At 44.0% G+C, this 18,971-nt stretch overlaps 1 protein-coding gene across 7 annotated transcripts in view; it reads left to right on the forward strand.

Annotated features, from left to right (window-relative positions):
- Nucleotides 1-18,971, forward strand: part of VPS13B (vacuolar protein sorting 13 homolog B) — a 734,128-nt gene that overhangs the window by 694,659 nt on the left and 20,498 nt on the right. For all 7 annotated transcript variants that reach the window (XM_038555164.1, XM_038555165.1, XM_038555167.1 and 4 more), the window contains 2 exons: nt 14,583-14,701; nt 17,936-18,744. In XM_038555164.1, coding sequence (XP_038411092.1) covers nt 14,583-14,701; nt 17,936-18,744 — 928 coding nt within the window. The remainder of the gene's footprint in view (nt 1-14,582; nt 14,702-17,935; nt 18,745-18,971) is intronic.

Raw genomic sequence — 18,971 nt, forward strand, 5'->3', positions numbered from 1 at the left:
CAGTTTTCCAAATGCTGAACTTCTTGTTCTCTGTATGAGGACACCTGTGAATCCATTTTTATATGTCATCATTCAGTTATAAATTCTCAAATACAAGTATGTGTCTCCAAAGCGTACTATCCAGCTATTTACCAGAGAGGAGTATTTGGTAAAGGCCAGCCCCCATTGGGTCTAATCCAAGGTCAAAAACAAAATAAAATTGTTAGACTTCTCTACGTAGAGGATAGCCCTCCTGTCCAGAATTTAGGAAAATCATAATGCCAACCCTAGATTCATCCCATTTTTTCTAAGTTTTAAAACTTAATTTAAAAATATACATATTTTTGGGATCCCTGGGTGGCGCAGTGGTTTGGCGCCTGCCTTTGGCCCAGGGCGCGATCCTGGGGACCCGGGATTGAATCCCACATCGGGCTCCTGGTGCATGGAGCCTGCTTCTCCCTCTGCCTGTGTCTCTGCCTCTCTCTCTCTCTCTCTCTCACTGTGACTATCATAAAAAAAAAAAAAAAAAAACATATTTTTAAAATGTACATAACACTTAGCAAATATAAGTACCAAGTTACAAATTCTGAACAGGTAAATGTCCCAATTGGTCTCTCTCTTACTCTCAGGGGTGGATGGTGTTTTATTTTTGTTGAAAATGGCATATGAACCTAGCAGTTCATTTCTGCTGTACTTTAATTTTACCATTTTAGGTGTATAATTGAAAACACTCCCTCTCTGGTACAACCACCACCACTCTGTTCCATCATCCCAGACACTGTACATTTAGGCAGTGATTCCCCACTCTCCCTCCACTCAGCCCTTAGCCCCTGGTAACCACTTCTGTACCTGGCATCTCTGAATGTGTCCAGTTCACGGCACCTCATGTAAGTGGAATCTTACCATACTTGTCCTGCTGTGCCTGGCTCAGTCCACTTAGCATAGGATCTTCAAGGCTCGTTCCTGTGTGTGTCAGCACTTCATTCCACTTTATGGCTGAGTAATGTCGCACTATACTTTGTTACACCTATGAATTCATTTGTAGGTCCCATCTACTATAATGGTCACAAGACACCTATTAAAGTTATAAATATATTTGCCATAATAATGATTATCATTTAATAATCGCCTACTATATGCTAGGCATTGTGCTAAGCACTTGGCATTCATTCCTCTCTAACCCTTACAGTACCTGTACAAGACAGGGCGATGGGCTGCATGTGACAGAAGTGAAAACTGAGCCCTCCAGGAGTAAGGTGACCTAATTCCCATGTGTTACAAGAGAAGGGCCTGGGATCTGATCCAGACCTGCCTGACTCCACAGCACTGCTCCATACCGCTATGCCATGATCCCTACTTCCCTGCCCGGCATTCCTGAGCTTCCCTCTTCCCCAGCCGGCATGTTCTTTCTCATCTATCTAGATTCTCTCTCCTCCCCCCCAACTAAAATCTCCTCCCCACCACCAGCCCCTCTCGGTGTTCATATAACATTTATAACAATTGCATCTCTTTCTCTTCTTTTTAAGATTGTATCTGTTTACTTGAGAGAGAGAGAGAGAGAGAACCGAGCAGGGGGAGGGGCAAAGGGAGATGGAGAAGGAGACTCCCCACTGAGCAGGGAACCCAACATGGGGGGGCCGATCCCAGGACCCCAGGATCATGACCTGAGCCGAAGGCAGACCCCCAACTGACTGAGCCACCGAGGCTCTCCTACATTTATTTCTCTAAATTTGTTTCCTACCAAGTTGGAATTTCTGGGAGTCAGATACCTGGTATATTGATCCTTAGCCTGAGGCAGAGTGCCTGTCAGCATAGTAAGAATAAATATCAAATCAGTAAATGAACAACTGAATGAATGAATGAATGAATGAGAAGATGAGATTAGGTGAGAAAGATTGTGTAAAGGAAGGAAAGAGAGCCCCAGGTCTGACCTTGGGAAAGGCCAGTGTGTCAGTGCAGAGCAGCCACAGAGACTGAGAGGAAACAAGCAGAGCGGCAGGAGGAGAACTGGGCTGGGGAGAGACGGAAGGCCCCGGAAGGACAAATTTATAGGCTATAAAATGGTGGGGAGAGGGAAGCATGGTAGCAATTGGAAATGACAATTGTAAGTGGAAGGGAGAGAGTAGAGGAATACGTGAAAAGACCAGGAGACCACGAAGCAGAGGAGGTCAGAGAGGAGGAAGCCGTGTCTATGCAGTAGGGGCAGAGTCAATCAAGGAGAAGCTGGGGAAAGTCAGTGAGGACCTGTCTGGAGAGCCCAGTGCAAGGCCCAGGGGTGGAATTCTACTTGCCCACAAGACATCAGAAAAGAGGTGGGGAGGGGCATAGGTTAGGGAGAGCTATTTGGAGGGAGGGACCAGAAAACTGAGTGAACTGAGGCACCAGGATGAGTTTATTGTGAGGTATGGAGGAAATCATCTGCTGAAAGGGCTGGCGGCCTGGAGAAAGAGGTTGCTGTGGAAACAGGGGAAGGATGGGGCCCAGGCCAGGTGCTCAAAGAGCCAAGTGGCCCCGGGGGCCACACTACCTGCAGACCTGTGTTTGTACTGGCCCCACACACAAGGGGGTGGTTCCTATCAGCAGCGCTCATTGGCTGCACAGGGAAAATCTAGACCTGTGCAGCCTCAGGAGACATTCTTGGTCTCATTAAGGTACAAAATAAAGACTGCAGGCTTCCCAAGGCTTCCTGAACTCTGCGTCACTTTGGAGATTCTTCAAACCTTGCTTGCTTCTCTATGTGTAGGGTGTTCTTTACAATAGACTTTCTGCCTGCCAAACCTTATTTCAAGGATTCCCATTCACTCTAAATTTCCTCAAACCTTTGTAGTCACAGATACTTCAAAACTAGGAGGAGGTGCTCTTTCCAACACCCTTCTCATCCCTGGTCTGAGGACCCAGCAAAGGCCCACGTTCCCATTAATCTTTGAGGAGCTGTGTGCCATATGTCCTGCAGACCGTGGTTCACTTCCTACTCTGCAGGAAGATTTGTTTCAGACCCTCACCGACATCCCCTCAGTAATACACCAGGGCATATAAATCACTGGGGAGCGAAGGGAGCTGTGTCCTCTGATGAAAGGAAGCAGCCCTTCTATAGGAGTGAATTCGTCTTCCAGGAGCCTTTCCTCAGCCCTTGGTCTGAAGCCCATGATGCGAATTTCAAATCTGACCTTAAAATGAGGATTAAAACACCATAAAACCCCCAATCTGCCCCAAGGAAGACAACTCCTCTAGCTTGTACCAGAGACAGGCCCCTCACCTCAACTTTGGAAATAGGACAGTGTCAGGTTGTACAATTTTGAAATGGAATATGACAGGGAACATGCAGAAAATAAGTTTATAATCACACAAAGAAGGATTCTTTGGATCAGGAGTTATTGGGAAGACCTGGTAGCATGTAGACCCTAAAATTCTGACTGTACTCGGTGTGGGTTTTCCAGGTTTGTGTTCCTGGCTCACACCTGGCTAGAAGACATCTCAGGGCTTCTCACCAGAGGCCCCGAAGCAACAACTGGTGCTCTTAACCATGACTTTACAGTGGTTGGTGGCCTGACTCCAAGGAAATCCTTGTTATTTTCCTAATAAATAAGTTGAAGACATAAAAAATGAGCTTTACATTGGCCATTTTAAGCCAGTTTTGATCCTATCAGGAAAACAGTTTAGAACCCAGAATAGGTAATGGGGTTGTAGTGTCTGAGGATCAGAGACCTCATTTTCATCAGTGTTAGGTGATATTTTTTTGGATAAAAAGGTACAAAGAAAACGCAGCTACCATTTTACTAACATCAACACTGAGAAGTGCACTTCAGTCACTGATCATCAAATATGTGCTGAATTTCTAGAATGTGCCAGACGCTCTAACCAGGTACTAGGACCATGTGAAACACAGTGAACAAGAGGGAACACTACCCTTGCCCTCAAGGAGATGCCACATGGAGGAAACCAATAACAAACAAGTGATCCCTGAGGCTGTTGGGTTGTGTGAACTCTGGGAAAACTGCAAGGGGAGGTCAGCTGTCCTGTTGGGATGGACAGCAGACTAGGTTGAGAGGCCAAGGAGTGTCCGTCGGGTAAGAGACCTCGTGTCTCTGCCTTTGAGTTGAACAGGCTTTAAGTAGACAGGAAAGTGGGAGATTTTTCTCAGCAGAAAGAACACGTTTGAAGCTTTGGTGCTCAGGGAGGGAGCCTGGTCCTTTCTGGTCTGGGATCTATGTGCCAGTGTGGCCAGAGTGGCAGATGAAGGAAAAAGGGGCAGAAGGGGGCTGGTGAGGCGATTCAGGGTCACACCTGGCAGGATTCTGGATCTGCAACCAAGGAATTGGGTTTATACCTTAAGAACCATGGGAAGTCTGAATTTTTTTCTGAAAAGCAATCCTTGAGCTATTGAAATAGCAAAGGAGGAGAAGCAGTTTGAACCCTAGAAGGTTTGCAGATGAGTTTTCTTCAAAAAAGATCCAGTAAGTTCTCATGATCTTTCATGTTTAGTGGAAGTGTTTAGTGGAGTCAGTGTCCCTGGGGTTTTCTTCTCCATCTGTGTGGAAGATGGGGAATGACAGTCCTTCGTGTTTCTGTAGCTCTCACCATTCACGAAGTGCTTTCACATCCGTAGTGTCTATTCTTTTGTTCATTTATTCAGCAAGCTTATATTGAGGAACCATCCAGGGCCAAACCTCTTCCCTGAATAAGGCATTACTCCTGCTCGAAGGACCTGAGCGTAAGTAAATAAATACAGTCAAGTGGAATATGTCCTAAGACAGAGCCTTTGATCACTGCAATAATTCTCAGATTGTTAGGGCAATAATTTTTGTTTATTTTCCTGATGAGAAGATTGAGGCTTAAAGAGTAATCAGCTAGGTGGTTTATAACTAAGCAGGATCAGGCTGGAACTGGGATCTGCCCACATGTGGCCCAGTCTTGCTTTTTCTGCACCAAACTGAGGTCACCGTCTGACCTTTGAAGTCCAGCCCCAGCTACAGATATTGCTACCTGAAGGTTCATGAGAGCACGGATTAGAAGTTTTCTACTTTCGCTTTATCTAGGGCAAGGGTCCCTCCCGTGACGTCTCCCCTCAGTGTCCCAGCCGTGGCTTATTCCAGCAGTGACTATAGGAAAGTTTCTGCCTGTATCAAGCTGAAAATTCTCCCTCTGTGGCACCCACTCATTCATCCTTGTTTTAACCTCTGGGGCATCACAGATTGTTTGCTTCCCCTCTAATATAGCAACACTACAATTATTTGAAGGCAGCTTCAACATCTTCTCTAAGTGTTCCCTTATCCAGGCCAAACATTTCTGGTTCCTTGAATCATTCCTTCAGTAAATGTGATTTCCAGACTGATCACCACAGTTACCCTTGTCTGAATACACCAGTGTGTTATGTTCCCTTTTAAAAATCTGGCAGTCAGAATTATACATAGTATTCCAAATGTGGTCTAACCAGCTATTACCTCCCTGTGCTTCCATTAATAAAGTAGAAGATTGAGTTAGCTTTTTATTAACAAGTTCAGACTGTTTGTTATTATTGAACTTGTGGTCAACCACATCCCCCAGGTCTTTATCATATGACTTGCTGTACAGTTGACTTTTTGAACCCAGTGACAGAACTTTGCATTTATCCCCAATAAATTAAATCTTGTTGCTATTGGCCTGGTCCAGCTTGTTGAAATCACTTTTAAAAAAATCGTGATGCTGTCATCCAACATATTAAGTATCCTTAGTAGCTTTATGTCATCTATAGATGTGGTAAGCACACATTCTACGTGTTCATCCAAGTCATTAATAAATGCGTCGAACAGGACAAATCCAAGGTCTTCATGGCTATGGAGGGTCACTGGATACCTCCCTAACACGTGGTTTCGGTCAGCCACTGACACCTCAAACTGCACGATCATCTAGTCCACATTTCTTAAAATAAGAAAAGTCATCTCAAAGCATTTTTTAAACCGTACTACCTAAGATGTGTCTTATCTTGTTTACAAGATTATCAAGAGGCTCTGTGCTGATGAACCGGCACTCAGACATGTAATCAGTGCACTTGATGCAGAGCAGACCAAAAGGCCCACAAGCACTAATGCTAAAGATCATGTAGTCAGATTCCGACACCTTTAGCCTCCATCCAAGAATGTTTACGTAGAAAAAAAGCTATCAAATCAAATGAGGATCTGATTTAGAAAATGTGCCATAGAGATATTTTGCCTTCTTGCTCACGTCACTCACCTTCCTCCTCCACCCCGTATCGGGGCCACACAGATATCACCAAGTTGGCACCCACTTCTGAACATCTGCCAAGTGCCCTAGTCTAGAGTCTTCTATATGTTTATACTTTGTCCCGGTTGAGTCACACCTGCTTTTAAAGATACTTGGGAGTAGGGATTTCCCTAAATATTTTTTCAGCAACTATACAGAGGGAAGAATTAGAATAGAATTCTAATTCTAGAATATCACTATTTTGTTTTCATCTTTATCTAGCCTTTTCTCATTTTAGAAATTCATCTCCCTTATTTTCCTCTCTGGGATATCTCATCTCATTGCTTTAGCTACAACTATCAGCCAGCCGGTCACTCTCAGATCTATCCCTGGCCCCTGCATCTCTCCTAAGCTCCATGTCTGTGTTCTTAGCCACCCACCAGACATCTCCACCTGAAACTGAGGAGCACCTCAAACCCAGCATGCCTGAAACCCGAGTGATCATATGCCATTTCCCAGGCCAGCTTCTCTTAGAGTCACAACTCCCCAGTATAAAAACCTTAAATACTATGTATGTAAATTTGTATTGACTTATTGCTCTATGTCAAGCACTCTGTAAATATTATCATTAGTCCCTGCCACATCCCATAAAGGTAGATGCTACCCGAAACCCGAGAAGTCACCTTGCACAAAGCAAGTGAACCTGGGATCCAGACTCTGACTGCCAAGCATCTAAGCCTATAGTTTTCCTACTGAACCCCAGTGTCTTCCCTTTCCCTCTTTACCCCCACACATCCAGTAAGTCACCTGGTTCTGGCAGAAATTCCTCAGAAATGTCTCTGGATCCACCCCTTCTCTCTGGGACCATGGTCTACTTCAGGCTTTTTCCCATCATCCCTCTCCCAGAGTTTGGCAGTAGCCCCTCAGAAGGTCTCTGTTGTCAGCCTCATCACCTTCAACTCTATATCCACAGATACCACCCAAATGATTAGTAAAATACAGAGTCCAGCCCAGAGGAGGCTTTCCAGTCCACTAGACTACTTAGACCACCACCTGAGACATCTTACTCCTTTATTCCCTCTACAGGTTAAGGGTCAGTCCCATAGCACACCTGCAAATTTCTTCTTCCCTTCAAAGCCTACGTCTTGACTTCTTGCATATCATGGTTTTCCTTAAGATATTTTCTTACAAGCCACTTGAGCTGGAGATAGAAGTAGTACCTTTTCAATCTATTCCTTTCCAAAACAGGGAGTAAAAGTTTTTATGAAAAATGAATTTTAGGCAAAGGTCAGAACAAATAAAATGGCTGACTTACCTGCAGATCTATTTATGGAGATTGAGTATCTGCCATCTGTAAGCTGGAGACCAGGAAAACCATAGTGTAATTTAGTCTGGGCCCAAAGACCTGAGAACCAAGGGAGCTGATGGTATGAATTTACCAGAAGATGAAATAAGACATCTTAGTTCAACAGTGAGGCAGGGGAGAGGGAGCAAATTATTCCTCCTCCACCTTTTATTCTTTTCAGACCCTCTACAGACCCACCCACCCCACACTGGGGAAAGCAGTACACTGAGTCTACTGATGCTAATCCCTTCCAGAAACATCCTCACAGACACATCCAGAAATAATGCTTCACTTGGCCAGTCAGGTTTACTCATTACTCATCACAAAAGGAGGTAAAAGTCTGAGGCGGGAGCAGCATGAGTGAGGTGTAAAGGACGGAGGCCCAGCAAGGTATACCCCGTGGCTGTTGTAGCCCAGTTGAGAAAGAAATCAGTAAAATACAAGAGGAGGTGAGGAGAGTGCAGAAGGAGTTTTACTAACAGTTCTACCTATGATTTAAGTCTACCTCAGTTGCAGTGCTGGGATGTTTTATATCTCCCTCCTGATTATCCCTAGACTGCCACATGCAGCCAACAGGGAAAAAGAGAGAGGGACACGGAAAGAGAGACTTTCAAGAATTCATCCTTTTATTTCCTGTGTCCCCTTGTAACTTATTAACTTAGTAATATTAAATTAGTATAATTTTTAAAAATATTGTTCATTGGACATGAATCTAATAAGCCATCATTTTAATAAAGATAACGATATATAGAAAAGCACAAGTTTATATTAAAGTGTTTCCTGGGATCCCTGGGTGGCGCAGTGGTTTAGCGCCTGCCTTTGGCCCAGGGCGCGATCCTGGAGACCCGGGATCGAATCCCACGCCAGGCTTCCGGTGCATGGAGCCTGCTTCTCCCTCTGCCTATGTCTCTGCCTCTCTCTCTCTGTGTGTGACTATAATAAATAAATAAATAATAAAAAATAAAAAATAAAAAATAAAAAATAAATAAATAAATAAATAAAGTGTTTCCTATTTGTAATCATAGTAAAAGACAATGTAGTAAGTAGAGGGCAGGACATGGGGCTGGGATGGCATTCTTACACCCACACTCGTGGGAGAGAATCTCACTGATCAAAGTGCTCCAGCACATAAAGGGTAAACACAGAGTGTCCTCCAAGTGTGCAGTGGTTAGAGATGCACAGCTCCTGCTACATGTTGCCACTAGCCTCCCCAGACATGCACACACCCACACTCTACCAGTATGAGGTGAAGAAAGAAAAAACACCAAAGTGATGGTGCCCATCAGGACTGACTGGCTTATGCTGCAGTAACGAATAACTCAGCAGCAGGAATCCCCTCAGCCATCTGTTATCTAATTGTCCATTTTCCCACACGTGGAACAAACAAACAGCCTCCCCAGGGTTCTGTCCAGTGAGAGCATCCCACTGGAAATCCAGTACTTCTGAGTGATGCTTAGGTCTGGACATGACTGCCTTCTTTTGGAGTTGTGAGTTCCTGTCCTTCTGCCCTTCCCCCCATTTTACAAGCTAGGATAACCATGGTAACCCCTCTAAAATGGAAAGGGGAAAGGCAGCCCTGGTGGCTCATGGGTTTAGTGCCACCTTCAGCCCCTCAGGGCGTGATCCTAGAGACCCAGGATCGAGTCCCACGTTGGGCTCCCTGCATGGAACCTGCTTCTCCCTTTGCCTGTGTCTCTGCCTCTCTCTCTCTCTCTCTTTGTGTGTCTCTCATGAATAAATAAGTAAAATCTTTAAAAAAAAAAATGGAAAGGGGAAGAATGAGTTGTAATGGCAGCCCCGCATCTGTGACAATTATAAAAATTTTCTGAGCTCATAATTGTGGGGTTTATACCCTGGAGCAAGAGCTAGTCTTTGAGCCCTGTTTCTACTCTTGGAACTGCTCTCAGTATTTTTCTTCTAGTCCCTGAATCATCCCTCAGAGATCTTCCCCAATTACATCTGAAGCTGTGGTAATTCTCAAGCAATCATAGCCTCCTTTAGTCTAGGCTCATGGGTTTACTGGGCAGTAGTCATTTCTCAAAAATTAGTTGATTTCAGAGGATTGTAATACTGATAACCACGTCCATGGTCCTTTCCAAGGTATGTCTGTCTTCTTTACCTCTCTCTAGATTTAAGAGAGCTTCTATGGCAAACTTATACTTTTAATGTAAACTGTCTTCTGAGTCACTTAAACAGTTAAGAGGTTAAGGCAGAGTATTAATCTGCCTTCATATCCAAAGACTGAACTTTGATCTCCTGCTCTCTCTCTCTATTCCCTTTCATTTTTATTTGCAAACTGGCCAATTCTTTTCTGAGCTCATGTCTTCTACAGAATATATCGCCAGAGACAGCCAATAGCAACAACACATGCTACTAATGTTTGTTTCTGAACTTCATCTTTTGGAGGTACCAATGGATTAGGTTTATAATCTGCTTCCCAGGTAATCTCAGACAACAGTCTTATGAAATGTCTTGCTACTTCATAACATGAATTGCCACTGTAGTATCTTCAAATATCAATTTCTGCTGCCTGACCACTAAGCCAAGGACTCATATTTTAGATTTCTGCTGGAGCCTTACTTCTATCACCAATAACTATACTGTATTAGTTAGTATAGGCTAGGTTTTGCTGCCTATCAGAATCCTAGCATTTACATCTTGCTCATGCTTTGTGCCCAGGCAGCTCTGTTCTACATGGTCACTCAGGGATGCAGGTGATGGAGATTCCATTACCTTCTGTCTGCCCCAATGTAACAAACCACCCCCAAAACCTAGAGGCCTGAAAATGACTAATGTCTCATGAGTCTGAAGGTTTGTCTGGATGATTTTTCTGCAGAATGAGCCTGGGATCACTCATGCAGCCACATTCTATTGGAGGTTGGCAGAGGGATGAGTTCAGCTGGAAAGTCTGGGCATCTCTCTCACCATGTGGTCTTTCCTGTCTAGGGAGGCTAAACCAGACTTCCTTACATGGTTGGCAGGAGGGCAAACCCCAGCAAGCAAGCTTTGTCAGACTTCTTGTCTCATGTTTGCTGATGTCCCATCAGTCGATGGCAGGCACATAGCTGAGCTCTGTGTCAGTAGGAAAAGGGACTGAATGAAGGGCCTGGAAGCTGGATGTGCAGCTCCTTGACTGTGTAATAATCTGCCACAACCAGCTAAACCAGGAGTCAACAAGCTGCTTCTTCAAAAAGTTTCTTCTTCTTCAGTAAATATTTTAGGCTTTGCAGGCCATATAATCCCTCAGTTTTTCAACTTTGCTATTAGAGACAATATATATATATATATATATAAATGAGCATAGCTATATTCCCTCCCCCCCCCCAATTTTATTTACATTTAACAGGCCATGGATTGGATTTATCCTACCACTGATCTAGAACATAAAGCCTTTATTCAGTCTCTGTAGCAGGGGAAGAAGACTGGCTCTTTTATGCTTTGACTCAGAAGTAACAATATCAATTCTATCTTTATTTTAGCTCATTGACCAGCACTTAGTCACATGGCCATACCTAACCACAAGGGAGTGAGGAGTATAATCCTATTCTGTGCCTAGAAGGAGCTAGGTATGGGTGGACACTAGAAGTCTCTACCACAGGAGCCACACTGAGATGATATCATGATGCCCAATCAGATCTTGATTGCATACCAAGTACTGGTTATAAATACTGAAGAAAATGGACACACAGCCATTGCCCTCATGAGCTTATACAGAGATCATGATGATTAATACACTAAGAGGGAGAAGCATGCTATACATCTCTGCCCTGGAAATATTAGTTATTATCTCATCATTTGTGTCCTTGGCTTTTTTTACTAGCTAAGCTGAGAGCAATTGGAGGGTGTGATTAGATCTTCTTGGTTCCTTAGGTGCCTGGGTAGCTCAGTCAGTTAAGCATCCAGTCCCTGATTTTGGCTCAGGTCATGATCTCAGAGTCGGGAGATGGAGCCCCACATCAGGCTCCTTGGTCAGTGGGGAGTCTGCTTCTCTATCCCTCTTCATCTCCCCCATCCCCACCCCCGGCTTATGTGCTCACGCTCTTGCTCTAAAATAAATAAATCTTTAAAAAACAAAAAAAGAAATCTTCTCCATCACTAATATAGTGCCATGCTCTTCGTAGGTGCACTCTAAGTATCCAATAATTGGCTGAATGATTAACAACCAGACCATCAGACCAAAACAAGGATTTATTTTAAGACTTCCGAGAGAGGGCAGCCTGGGTAGCTCAGCAGTTTAGCGCCCCCTTCAGCTCAGGTTGCGATCCTGGAGACCTGGGATAGAGTCCCACGTCAAGCTCCCTGCATGGAGCTTGCTTCTCCCTCTGCCTGTGTCTCTGCCTCTCTTTCTGTGTCTTTCATGAATAAATAAATAAAATCTTTAAAAAAAAAATGTGTCCCACTCTCACCCCTTAAAAAAAAAAAAAAAGACTTCTGAGAGAACCTAGGTACAGGTGCCTAATTTCCCTAGCAGTGAGATACCTACCTCCCTACTCCGTAGAGCTGCCACTGGACAAAATGCTTGACATTGTGAGCTGTTTCTCTGCCTGTGAAAAACAACATGAACTAAAGTCCGTGTCTCTTCCATTCTAGTGGTGGGTGAAAGGAAAACATAGCAAAATTTTTCTCAAGTCCAGATTTTCGACCAGGAGAGGTACCTTAAAGGATTAGGTCCATTTACTTGCTTCAAAGTCCCTTGGGCAGTGCTCGCTTCAGCAGCACATATACTAAAATTGAAACAAAGTCCCTTGGGCAGTTAACAAAAACCATCAGTTTGCCTTGTCTTTACTATCTTAGAAGGAACCAGGATCCTCATTTCACAGTGCCTACAGATGACTTTGAAAATGAGCAGAACAATAAATATTCCCCTTTTTTATCCTTTCCTTCCCTCTTTTGAGTGTTGACAGTTCTATCCTAAAACCCTGAGACATGCACTGAAGTTACAGTCACTGAGAGAAAAATATAGGTGGGGGCACAGGGCCTTAGAAAGGTTTGTGCCAAATGAATTCTCTCACATCATAAGCATAGTAAAAAAGCAGTTGACTTGGGTCACCTGGGTGGCTCAGTCAGTTGAGCATCCCGCTCTTGATTTCTGAGCAGGTCATGATCTAGGGGGGCACAGGATCAAGCTCCATGTCAAGCCCTATGTTGGGCTCCACGCCCAATGAGGAGCCTGCTTCTCTCCCTCTTCCTCTGCCCCTCCCCCCTTACATGCATGCATTCTCTGTCTCAAGTAAACTTTTTTTTTAAAAAAAGGTGACTTTGTATATCATACAAAATAATAAATGTCAATGTTTCTGAAATAATACCTGTTTTGTTTTAGATTCGTGAGCTGAGCCAGTTTTTAAGTTGGCTGCATTCCAGATTTTGTCCTAGTCAAGTTCAATTTTTACCTTAGAACAGATAAGGCAAATTCAGGATACAAGGTCTTTTGAAACACATATTTTTGCAAAACAATCCATTTGGGAAACATGTCCATAAAGAACAGATGGACTCCTCTCCTTGCCTCAAGAAACTGACAGTCTAGCAGTTGAGTGACTGTACTGCAAACAGTACGGATTTGTGACCATACATAGGATTTGGAAAGGACCAATGTGGGGGAGGGTGTCTTCTGGGCACAGGGTCTGCTGAGTGACAGACAAGGGCTAAGCTATGGGGCTAAGCTATAGTGTGGCCATAGGATGGAAGAGAAGGCACTCGTAGAGGATGAGCAGGACTGGAGCATCTGATGAGCGCTATGCTGCAGGAGATGAGCAGAGGAGGGAGAGGTGGTTGTCCAGGTGCCCTGAGTGCTGCATATGGTCAGGATCTCTGAAGGAGGAGCCATTATGCAAGAAAGAAGCCCAGTGTCATTGAAGTCACTTCAGTGGTCTGAGTCTGTGACTCTCTCCTGTGGTTCTGTGTACATATTTTCCGGTACTCATCATACGGTCAGCATTAGAGTCTGTTCATTACATGTCAGGCAGGCACCTTGCTTTGTTCCTTCATCCGGGAATTTTCAACCTTTTATTTACTGTCCTAACAGTAATAAAGGGCCCAGACTTGGACTGAATTGATACTGCAAATTATCAAAATTAGCGTTCCCGAACATAGGAGGTTCTTGCTCCTACTCTTAGGTAATGCTGGCTGTGAACATGATGTTCTTGGAGTTGTTTTTCAAGTAGTTCTGTTTTCAAATATTTATCCATTTTAGCAACCTTGGTATTCGATGCTGAAAGGACATCTGTTCTCCAGCCTGGTACCTGGCTTCTGAGGTAGAACTTTTTTGGGGTCTTAGTCCACCTTCCCATGGAAGAAAAATTAATTTTGACTCCAAGCAAATGAAGTTATTTAACAGTAGTGTTACAAGTTATGTGAGGGACCAAGGGACCTTGGGGTATTATGGCGTTTCTCATTGGTAAGTTTTCTGGTATGTTTCTATGTCCAAGGATAGAAGGGCATCCTCGTGGTAGTAACTCAACACTCAAGAGTTTAAAAGTTGTTTGTATGTTGCATTTCAAGTCCTGAGTTTCAGGGTTTTTTTTTTTTCCCACCAGAGATTCGTAAGCCCACATAAAGCTGACCTGTAGCTGGGCTCTAGGCCACACAGAGCTATTTGCCAAAAGCAAAGAAGCAGAGAATGAAGACACTCATGTCCTGTCATCCATCATTGTTTTTTGCAATGAACCTTACAACTGGATATTGAAAAATCTGGATTTGATCTTTCTTTCTTTCTTTTTTTTTTGAGTCAGCTGAATAGGGCAGCCTGGGTGGCTCAGCGGTTTAACACCGCCTTCAGCCCAGGGTGTGATCCTGGAGTCCCGGGATCAAGTCCCACATCGGGCTCCCTACATGGAGCCTGGTTCTCTCTCTGCCTGTGTCTCTGCCTCTCTCTCTCTCTCTCTCTCTCTCTCTCTCTGTCTCTCATGAATAAATAAATAAAATCAATCAAGCAATCAATAAATTCAGCTGAATAGCCTGTACACATCGATATAAAGAAATAGAACTAGCTGTTGAGCCAGAACTTAAGACCTTTGAAGGCAGCCATGCAGATAGTGTTTCTTACTTCTTTTTAATCAGATTTTGAATATTCTTTTTGCAGGTTGTGTTCCTGACTGGCTTTGGCTATGTATATGTGGACATCATCCTTCAGTGTGGCACAGTCTTCATCACTGTGGCCCCAGAAGGAAAAGTGGAACCTATTTTAACCACCAGCAACAGGTAGGATTAGTTATTATCCCATTAGCAGTATGGTAAGCTTTCCTGTTATAAAGTCATAAGCCTGCTACTTACCATTCATGATCATCTCTATATATACATTAAAGGTTTTGGTGAATTATTGTGTAATCCATAAGGATATGGTCATTAGCATTAAGTTGTACCTATAAAAAGCAGTTCTTTATCTTCTTTGGTACCCCTTCCATTGGTAAGTTTAACAAAATGATTTACAAACTAAAATATGCATCTTCGAATTACATATTAGCATCAGCATGAAATGTACATTAATACTTCTGTATCCGCTTGACCACCTAGTAATTAGTAATCTGACTTAGCAATTAGAGCTCCATCAACAATAAATTCACCTCTTAGAGTGTTGCCATCAGATTTTACAAACATGAACCAAAGAGTTAATATACTCAATTTAAGAGAATTGCTATAATCCAATAGAAATGGTATGAAGCTAGCTCCTCCTAAAAGTAAAGGCACATGCATGACCAGGAAATTGTAGGAAGCTAAAAAAAAAAAAAAAAGGAAATTGTGAAAGAGGAAATGTGAGTAATCAAAAAAATGCAAATTTAAGTAAGATATTACTTACCTAAGTAACAATGATTTGTCATCATATACAGTTCAAGTGGAAATGTAAACTGTTGCCATTTCCTGGAAGGCACTTGAGCAACATCAGAAAACATTTCTAGAACTAAGATTCAAAAGAAGGAACCAAATTTTCAATAGATACAGTGCTTATAAATGATTATCTAGTAATTTTCTGCAATTTAATTTTCTACAAGAAGAATTTATTTTAGCATCAGAAGTTTATTATTAAATTTCTATTTAAAATGTAAAATAATAATATCAACTTCCATACATTTTTTTAAAAGTCCCTTGCTTTTCATATATAGTTAAGAATTTATTAATTAGGACCTGCCAACTCGTTATTAATTTGAACTTACAATATCTCAGACAACATTGGGTAGAATGTTTTTGCTTGTAAAAAATGAGCAGCATAACAAAATTGGAGGCTTAATATAAAATTACATAACACAAAATTTCAAGCCTGTACAACAATTTCAGAAACATTTGTCTAGGGCATTAATAGTGCATAATTGATCAGAGTAGCAACAAATTATACGTTTAGTGGTAGAAATAGGAAGTTTCTATTTTTCAAAAAACACAAATATTTACTAGTATTGCCTTAATTCATTTATTCAAATATTTTTTGGCTTGCTGGATGCCAGGTGCTATTCTAGAGATGGGAACACAGCAGTGACCAAAAAGACCAAAATCGCTGCTTTTTCTACACTCATAGGTATAGAATGGAAGAGAATAAACATAATAAAAAAGGAAATTTTATGATACAGTAGAAGGTTGGCTTTCTGCAGGGATAAAAATAGATGGGTGAGAAAGACCAGGAATGCCAGGGCATAGGAACAGAGAGAGAAAAAATTTTAAAAACCGGTGTAGGTAAGCCTCACCATGAAGTTGACATTTGAGTAAAGACTCAAAAGCTGCAAGGGAGATAATAACGTGGCTATCTGGTGGGAAAGCTTTCCAGACAGTGGGCACAGCTGTTTCAGAGGTCTGAAGTAGTGTATCTGGTATATTGGAGGAGCGCGAGAGGAGCCAATGTGGGCCCAATAGAGTGGGTGAAAGTGAAAGTAATAGTATCTGAGGTCAGAGAAGTAAGAGCTGGACCAGGGGGACTTGTGTAGGGCCTAGCTTTGATTTTGAATGAAATGGGGCAATCCTTGGAGCATTTTGAGTAAAGAAGTGACATGATCTGATCTGACCTAAATTTTTAGAAAATCATTGGCTGCTTCATTGAAGTAGACTGGAGAGAGGTAAAGGTGGAAGCAGGGAGACTAGTTAAGAGATTGTTACAGTTACTCACACTAGAGATGCCGATGGCTTAGACTATGATGAGATCAGTGGAAATGGGAAGAAAAGGTCAGATTCTGGACGTGCTTTCTAAGAAAAAAACCAATGAGATTTCCCTGATGCACTAAGTAAGGGTTGAAAATAGAAGTATCAAGGATAACTCCCAAATTTGTGCTCTAAGCAAGTGGTAGGATGTGGTTGCCATTAACTGAGATAGGAAAGACCATTTATAGGTTGGGGGTGGAGGGTAAGATTGAGAGTTTGATTGCAGACATGACAAGTTGAGACAAGCATCTATGTGGAGAGGCAGTTAGATATTGTAGACTGGCAGTCGGGTAGTTCTAAGCTGATGTTGTGACAGAAGAGTCATCTGCACAGGGACTGCGTATCAAGCCATGATCTCCAAGGGGATGGCAAGGGCCAAACCTCGGGCACCTTAATTTTCAGTGGTCAGGGAGAAGAGGGGGGTCACAGGATGAGTGAGGATGTAGAAGAGCCAAGAGAAGACCTATAAAGGGAGTGTTTCCAGACAGAAGGACTTATTGACAAGGTAAAATGCAATTACAGGTCAGGTGAGCCACAGACCAAAAGGCCCAGTAGCACAGAAGTCACTGGGTAAGAGTTGTTTGGGTAGACTGTGGGGCAGAAGCCTGCTTGGAGCACTGCAAAGAGATGATGGAAGCCTGCAGCAGACAGTGGAGACGTTTATATGTGAGGGAGAGTAGAAAACAGAGCAGTAGCCAGAGGAGGAAGTGGAGTTACAAGAGTGATTATCAAGACAGGAAATAACCTCATGGTTAGAGGCTGCTAGTAATGAAGGAAAAAATGAGGACATAGGAGGGGGTGGGTGGCTGGAGTGATGCCTGGAGCAGGTGGCAGCAGAAGGCTTTCGTGCACCACAGAGGGGCTGGCCTGAGGCCGAGACATGCAAGGTGGGCCGGGGACCTGGGCCCTTGGCGACTTTTCTTCTGTTCACTTTACTTCACAGTGAGGAGTTTGGATTATTTGATTTTACCTTTCTGCCTTGAGATGATCTTGATAGAGATTTGGTGTGCAAAGACTAGAAGAATCTTAGGGTAAAAATCTGATGTTGATGAGCAAGCTCGTACAGAACGCAGTGAGAGCTTGTAAAGTCCCGTAGACAGCATTTTTCCCAGTACTGTTGGGAGTGTGACCGGCTCTGTCTGGACACCATGAACTGAAAGTTGAATATTTGTTCCTCATGAGAATCTGATGGACTATCAGGAGGTGTGTAATATGGCACTACTGAGGGGGAGCAGGGAGGGAGGAAGGAGGGGAGAAGTAAAAGAAAGAAAAAAGAGCAAGGGTGAGACTGATGTTCTTCCGTCTCTCCTTTAGAACTCTGGAGAAGATGGTGACACTTAAACTGTTCATCACGCAGTTGAGCCTGGTGGTGTTTGATGACCTCAGCCACCACAAAGCATCATCTGAGCTCCTGAGACTCACACTGGACCATGTTTTTCTCCAAGTGGCCCCCGTGGCTGGTCCCCTGCCCGGGGAAGAGGCCGTCGCCGCGCCCCTGCGGCTCCACGCCGTGGAGCTCTACTGTGGGGACCTGCAGTTGGACAACCAGCTGTACAGCAAGTCCAACTTCCACTTTGCTGTCCTGGTGTGCCAGGGGGAAAACGCAGGACCCGTGCAGCGGGCTAAAGTGCACAGCCTGCTGGCATCCGGCAGAGACCTGGAAGAGTACAAGAAAGATTGTTTCATCAAGCTTTGCCTCACGCTGAGCGAGGGCAGGAGCTGCCGCTTGGATGACATTAATGAGTTGCGCTTTGAGCTGAAGCCCGCCCGGTTCTACGTGGAAGACACGTTCGTGTATTACATTCGAACACTCTTCGAGACCTACCTGCCCAGCGGCGACCTGGCCGGCTGCCCTGCGGGCCCCTCCGGCGGGGAGCAGGTGTTGCCCACACAGGTCAGACAGCACGCCAGGGCCTTGGTGAATCCTGTGAAGTTACGGAAACTGGTGATACAGCCAGTGAGTCTCCTCGTCAGCATCCATGCTTCCCTCAAGCTGTACATCGCCTCCGACCACACGCCACTGTCCTTCTCGGTGTTCGAAAGAGGCCCGGTCTTCACCACGGCCAGGCAGCTCGTCCATGCCCTGGCGATGCACTATGCCTCGGGGGCCCTTTTCAGAGCAGGTGAGGTCACAGGCCAATGAGCTAGAGCTCGGGCCAGAGGGAACTGCTTCCGGGGTGCCTTATCGCCCTCAAGACCTAGGGAAGCGAGGCAGTGGGAGGGGAGGGCCTGGGATTTGCAGTTAGCCCGCAGTAGGTTGAAATCCACGCTCTGCCACAGGCAAGGCCTTGGGCAGATTATCTCCCCGAGTCTCGGTTTCCTCATCTATAAAATGGGTTTTAAGATTTCC

This window comes from Canis lupus, chromosome 13, assembly GCF_011100685.1.
Source record: "Canis lupus familiaris isolate Mischka breed German Shepherd chromosome 13, alternate assembly UU_Cfam_GSD_1.0, whole genome shotgun sequence".
NCBI lineage: Eukaryota > Metazoa > Chordata > Mammalia > Carnivora > Canidae > Canis > Canis lupus.